Raw genomic sequence first — 7,500 nt, forward strand, 5'->3', positions numbered from 1 at the left:
AGTACCGTATATACTGTTAGAGATATGTGTAGCTAATAGGGACAGTGCGGTGATGAATCGGGGGAGACACAGAGATGAAGCTGTGGGAGCATAGACGTTGTTAAAGGCTGTTGGATGTTGTTGAATAACGGAGCCACGCTTGTATCGCCTCATTTATATGTGCCGTCCTAACATTAAAGGTAGACTACTAGAGCCTTATTAACTCACACAGCGTTTCATGAATGTTATTCAGCAAACAAACCTGATGCTATACCTTAAAAACTTACTTAAAATATGATGTTTTCTTATTCTATGGTATCCTGCAGCTATATTCTCATGTCCTCGGCTTGTCCTTGATTTGAAAACTGCACAGGCTGACGAACGTAAAAAAAAATCCAAACTCTTCTTTCTACAAGAGGTGAAATGATGTGTCAATCAGCATCAGCAACTGCAAGTAGTGAATAAAACTTTGGGGTGGCACCCGGGGTGGCCAATCGGATGTCAGGGGTGTCCAGTGCCACCCCGGACACCCCTCTAGCTCCGCCACTGCATATAACACCATACAAAATGCTCGGTAAAGTCAGGTGGCAAAACACTGGACAATACTTTGCCCAGACATAGAAACACAAGGGTTTAAATATACAAACTAATCATATGGAAAAGCGGAAACAGGTCTGAGCAATAAGGACACATGAGGGAGACAACCAATGACAGGACATGGGTAGAGACAGGACATAAACCAAAACACGTGGCAACGTAAACAAAACTTGACAACACAGAAGTGTGTGCCTCAGTGAGGCGGGCTGCTTTGCATGCTGAACGCTTCTGCACACAGTGCTTAGTGCGAGGGGGAAATTCCTGACAGCTATTTTCAGTTATGTATGTGCACCTCTCTTAATTATTTTCCAAAACAAATGACTTATGCAATGCAAAATTTAAATGTAAAGAAAATGAACCAAAAAAGAAAACTCAACAGCCCCCCAAATCCTGAGAGCCATATAAGAACACTTACACACATATGCACAAAAGGTAGAGTTAATGAAAATGAGTATTACAATAAATAATAATATATATAATTCCCGCATTCATGCATACTCAACTGTCCTAATCTAAGCATTAAAAAATAAACAAGGAAAAAAATGGGCATGATCAAACTCATTAGTATTACTCTAGAGTCTGTGAAGGAAGGAATCCCAGATCCTGTAGAATATGTGCTTTTTTTTATTTATTTGAATGAATAGGTGAGTCTCTCCATTGCTAAACAAGAAGATGATTCTTTTATCCCGAGTGATAAAGATGGACCACGAATATTTTTTCAATATATGGTGTGTTATGTGTAATAGAAACAAATTTATGAACTTTTGTTCATGTATTTTCAAAGATAAGGCAAGCGGAAGAAGACCAAGGATACAAATATTGGGGCAGACAGGGATTTCTTTACCAATAATTTTAGATATTATACCAACTATTTTTTTCCCCCCAAAAGAACTGTAGGTGCCAAATACAATATTGCCAAATACAATGAAATAATGTTCCTTTACGGGTTGTACATTTTCCACTAGGATATTTGGATTAAATTTATTACACTTTTCTGGTGTTGTATATGTACTCATTGTCCAATTGTACTGGATCAATTAAAAGAGGGTATTGATCGATAATGTTTATGCTTGAATACATTAATTTTCTCAATTCATTCATTCAATATCAATCTGAAGATCATCAGTCCAAGCCAATCTTTTATGATTTATTGAATCTTTGAATGTTATGATCTTAGATCATATAAAATTCTGGATACTTTAAATACGTGAGTCTGGGGAATTTTAGATCTTTCCATTGAGGTTTCAAAAGACATCCGTGTGTTCTATGCATAAAGGTTCGCTATTTTCTGTAATCTTTTTTGCATCCACAGCTTAAATCCTGAGTGATTTGCCTGGAATAAATAATGCATTACCCCAAATAGGAGAGAACTGAGATAATACAGGTGTCGAGCCAAATTCAGCCTGTGACTCATGCCATACTAAAATGGTAGTTCTAGCAAACGAGTTAGATGTATTCTGTTTGAGTCTCTTTAAAGAATCAGTATGTGTCAAGACTCAAACCTCCTGTGCCTTTTCTTTCAATCTGAACCCATGGAATATGCGATGGGTCAGCAAACCAAAAACATGCTGATCTCAGTTGGGATGCCTTAAAATACCAAAAAAGGTTAGGAAATTGCAGCCCACTTCATCTGTATGAGAGATACAGAAGTGATACAGAAGTGTCTCTTATTCCAGATAAATTTAACAAATGCCTTCTTCATACTGGTAAAAAAGGAAGGGGGAGGTGTTAAGGGGATTGACTGATATTTTCAGTTATGTTGACATTTTTGTGATTTTTCAGTAAGGCATTGTGTGTTCTGGATGGTTCTCTCAAGTTTTGCTGTGTATTTCCGCTTGGCCGTGATATTTTTCTGAACCTCTGTCTGTTTCATATGGGTGTGATGGTCAGGTATTAGGGTTACTTTTAGGGATAACAGGGTTAGGGTTAGGCATACTTTTGGCATATATACAGTTGCAATCAAAATTATTCAACCCCCATTGCAGATATATATATATATATATATATATATATATATATATATATATATATATATATTAGTGTATACAGTTTTTTTATGTTTTTGATTTTTTTTATTGCTTTCTGTGGGATACAGTAAGTCCTGCCCCAGTCTATAATTGTTATTTTATTTTATTTATTTAGAGTCTATTATCAGTTCATTCAGGATAATGTATTCGTATTCAGTATACATGAATGAATGTTGAGAAAGTGTGTATGTTCAAGGCTTTCACTGTTTCAAACTAAGTGGCCTCCCACAGGAACGGGTATCTTCTGTCTGTCTCTCTCTCCCTCACTCACCCGCTGTGTGCTGCTGTTAGATTAGTGTGACTGCTTTAATGATTCTCTGGGGTGTGTGTGCATGGGTGTGTGTGTGTGTGATGGAGATTATCTGGTATCCTGGAGTGTTCACCTGCTAAACTCTGACTGTGTGACATGAATGAACCTCAGATCAGATCAGTGGGCTTGAAGTCTTCATCTTCATATGTGATCATACAATCCCAGATTTCTGTGTGAGCTCTGTGCAAGTGACCCAACTGTGTGTGTGTGACCTCTGTGTGCGTGACCCCACTGTAGGTGTGTGTGTGTGTGTGTGTGTGTGTGTTTGAGAGTGTGTGTGTATGTGTGTGCGTGTGACCTCTGTGTGCGTGACCCTTCCCACAGCTGTGTTTGGAGTGGATTAATGTTAAATGCAGTAATGAATTTGAAGTGTTTCAGCACCACGGACAGCCACAGACAAAATTCGGTTTTACACAGTTATTAGTAAATTAAGCACATTTTCAGTCCCCAGCTCTTTAAGAGTGGAATTACGCAGGGTCATGAAGGAGGAGTTGAAGGAGAAAGTGAAGGAGGACTTGAAGGAGGAAGTGAAGGAAAACGTGGTGTTGTTCACTGTGAAATCTCTGTGCACTAATTCTGAAGTGTGTGCTGTGATCAGGATATCGCTCTTTACTTCGCCATAAAGAAACAAACGTCTCTTTTATAATTCTTGGCCTGATACCGGAGTGGAAAAATACACACACGTTTCCGTTTCTCGGGTCAGTGTGACTGTCCATCTTTTTCTCACTGAAGGAACATGAGACGAAAACATGAGATTGGCTGCAGGGAGTGAGTGCACGCGCTGTACCGGGTGTCCGCGTGCTAGAAGGCGGATAAGCACTATGCAGGGGCGCAGAGCGGTGCGGGGTCGCGCGCGTCACGTACTGCAGTAGATACACGGAGATTTGGTCAGATAAACGCGCGCCGCTGAATTTATCACCTCCTCGTTATAGCGCTACGCGTCGGAGCCGATTCACCGGTGTACCGGGCTCGTACTCACTCCGGGTTTTTTTTTTTTTCTACATAGAAAGCGAACGAGAGCGCCCCCACCCTTCCTCCTTCACGGTCACCCCCTCCCCCTCTCGCTACCGGAGAGGACCAAGAGGAAAAGAGAAGTCACTGGTCGCTCGAGGAGGACAGCCGAGCTGAGACCAGCCGAAGGACGCACGGCGGAGGCGGGAGAATCATGTGCACGTCCTCGCGTGCGGCTCACTGCGCCGACAACCGGAGCGCGGCCGGAATGGGCGGCCGGAACCGTCGCCGTCGTCTTTCTACCACTGACGCTTCTTCCGTTTCTCTTGATGGGATTTTATAACGCTCGAACACCGGAGTGCGCCTGAAGGATGACACCTAATCTGTGAAGAAACCGAGCAAACGATCGATTATCGGGATCCGTTTTCTTTTCTGTTCTTTTTGACAAGCTGTGATTGCGAAGAAATGAACAATTTACCGTCACATCTGTATTTATAAGGCCGGGAGGACTGCTGCCGGTAATGTGTGCGGGTGAAGAGAGCGCGAGGCGTCGGGAGGCAGAATGAGCATCACTACACTGTACCGAATATTGCGGATGTTTCGAAATAAATAAATAAATACACCGATTTCTCCCCTTTTTCCCTTGATAAGAAGAAGTGAACGGGGCGCACGAGATTTGATCAAAATGCCGAGTTGGAAAAATCGTTAAAGACCCGAACTGTTTTTGTATCGATTCATATGGTCATATTTTCAGGATGATCTGAAACGTTTATGGCCTTTACAGCGCGAGCGGTGAAGAAGAGACCGTGTCCGTGTCCGAGCTGTCTAACGGAGGGACAGGCATTCTCCCCCCTCTAAAACTCATTAAGATGGAGCCACAGAAAAGATGAAGCTTTATCGGACTTAAAATTGGAGCCGATGACGGGAGGTGATGCTGGATGTAGAAGTGAGGTGAAGAAGAACAGCCGATTCTGAACTGAAGCGAGCAAGGAGACTGAACGACACGTTTTTGTTGTTTCTTTTCTTTTCCTTTTTGTGACTTTTGCTAATCAAACCTCAGCGCTTGTCTCCCTTTTCATTTCTCCTTTCATTTTTCTTACAACTGAGATAAACACACCGCGTAAATCTCCGCGCGCCTCCGGTATGTGATGTGTGGGATGTAATGTGGTGTGGTCGTCGCGCGGAACCTTCACCCCCTTCATCCCTCCCGCTTCGTGAAGACTGGCGTTCGGCGCGTGCAGAATGGCGCGGTTCACAGACGAGGCGCCGGCCCGGTACGGTGGAGGTGGAGGTGGCAGTGCAGTGGCGCATGCGCACGGGCAGGGCGGCGCGGCGCGCGGGGCCAGCAGGCAGGGCGGCCCACCGGGAGCGCAGCGCGTGTACAAGCAGTCGATGGCCCAGCGCGCGCGCACCATGGCCCTGTACAACCCCATCCCGGTGCGACAGAACTGCTTGACAGTCAACCGCTCCCTGTTCATCTTCAGCGAGGACAACTTTGTGAGAAAATACGCCAAAAAGATCACCGAGTGGCCATATCCTTTTATTCCCCGTTCCACCGAAATCACAAAGCCCCGGTGCGTCCTCACTGTGATTAGGGTAGGAAAGTGCTCAGGTCACCTACACATGAATCAGAGCAGCCATTACGGTGTTCATAAAATCTGGACTCTGATTGGTCAGTGGCTCCTTTACTACACACCAGGTGCAATCCACGCCCTGTTTTGGGGGGGTGGGGGGTGGGGGGGGGGGGGGTTGGGGGCTTGTTAGTATTGTGGAGTATAGTGGAGTAATCTCCATCACACTCCCACAGTTTGTATGTTTTCTAAACAGTAATAATAGCGTGTGTGTGTTGTTCCTCGACTTGCTGATGTCAGCATGTGCAATCTGTTACTCAGGTCGAAACGGGGAGGGGAGGAGCGGGGGGGCTGATGCAGCCACCATTTCATCTCCCTTTCCTTCTCCAAAAGGCTTCAAGAGTAAGAGGGACTACGTGTGTGTGTGTGTGTGTGTGTGTGTGCGTAGATAGTGAGTTTAACGCAGTAAAACGTTTGCGTTTTCTTGTGAATTATTTGCTGTGCCTGCTGCAGTGAGATCTGTCTGATTGTGATTTTTTTTTTTATCTATGTGTGAGGGTTTTTCACAGTTGTGAGGGTTGCAGTGTGGAAGCTGCAGATTTTTAGGTGACTAAGCAAATAAGAAAGCTGTCAGAGTGACTTTATAGTTATTCATGGTTGGCGTTTTACTAAAAAGAATTAGTTTCATAAATGGGGTGGGTTTAAGGCTGTGTGGAGATCAGGTCTATTGAAAGCTCAGCTTCTCCCTCAACAATATTCTATTCTTCTGTTTGACTTGTGTTAAATTTATTCACAGATATTTTCTGTTAGTGAATTAATGCATATGTTAAATGAAACGGCTTTGTTTGAATTTTCCGCAAATCTGCAGGTTTGGTGGATTAAGCCTGATTATCATTTTACCTCCATTTACTTTCAGTTACTACTCCATTTAATTCAATAGCACTTTTAACAGTGGACATTGTCACAAAGCAGTTTTAGAAATATATAAATTCCAAATATAAATTTTAAATTGATACATTTATCCCTTTTATTGACCTATATATATATATATATATATATATATATATATATATATATATATATATATATATATATATATACGTTTACACGACATTACATTAATATGTGCTTTTTATTAACCATTAATTCTACTCAGTAATGTCCCTGGGCAGTAATTTATTTATTTATTTATTTATCTTCTGGATTGCTGTATTTACAGCAATTTGTTTTTCACTATGTTGATCTACAGATGAGATCCTTCTGATACTTTTACAACTGGCATTTTTAGATCTAGATTAGAAATAAATGATTAAATAAATGTGCACATTTATTGTTAAAAAGGGCACTTAAACCTAAACATTTCTTTCTATTAATTCTATTTTTTTGAACAAGGACAATAAAAACGTATTATCATTAAGCAATATCACACAAGAAAGAGTACAATTACACTGAATATTGGCACAGCTGTGCATTTGGGTGTAGACGCAAGGTTGTAGGTAATCACAGCCGTTCCGATATTCAGTATAACAGCATGATTGCAAGTGCGATGTTGCTTTTATACAACAGTTCTATAAACAAGAAATTAATATTGAGGAACTGACATTTCAGACACAACATGGCCAAATGTTTTAGGTGTTTTTTGTTTGCTAGCAGGAATAGATCCTGAAGAAGCCTCAATCACTCATAGACCGTTGGCTAGCTGGCTAGCTGGGTCACTTTGATTTGTACTTCCCCATTAAAGGTGTTTCTGATGAGCTTTCATATATTAAGTAAAAAATTATATACATGGAATATGTATAATTTGCCATGTCTGCTGATGATGTCACTAACTCAACTGTAGTAAGGTTTTCAGCAGGACTGTTACTAGAATTGGAATTTTATGTGGTGACAACAGAGACAAGTGAAGTGATACACACTGTGAAACATCCCAGTGTGGTTAAACGAAACATAAGCAATCTTGGAAGTCTGATGAAATTAGTGAACAGGAAATAACTGTTGTAAAATGTCCTGTCATGGCATTGATACAGTAATATCATAGACAGTGATGCAGTAACGTCATAGACGG

General features: G+C 41.7%; 1 protein-coding gene across 1 annotated transcript in view; it reads left to right on the forward strand.

Moving 5' to 3' along the window:
- The first annotated feature begins 3,467 nt into the window (after positions 1-3,467).
- cacna1aa (calcium channel, voltage-dependent, P/Q type, alpha 1A subunit, a) overlaps positions 3,468-7,500 on the forward strand; it is a 108,417-nt gene continuing 104,384 nt past the window's right edge. The window contains exon 1 of the mRNA XM_053673874.1: positions 3,468-5,396. Coding sequence (XP_053529849.1) covers positions 5,107-5,396 — 290 coding nt within the window. The 5' untranslated portion in view covers positions 3,468-5,106. The remainder of the gene's footprint in view (positions 5,397-7,500) is intronic.

The sequence above is a fragment of the Ictalurus punctatus genome, chromosome 2 (assembly GCF_001660625.3).
Source record: "Ictalurus punctatus breed USDA103 chromosome 2, Coco_2.0, whole genome shotgun sequence".
NCBI classification, from domain to species: domain Eukaryota; kingdom Metazoa; phylum Chordata; class Actinopteri; order Siluriformes; family Ictaluridae; genus Ictalurus; species Ictalurus punctatus.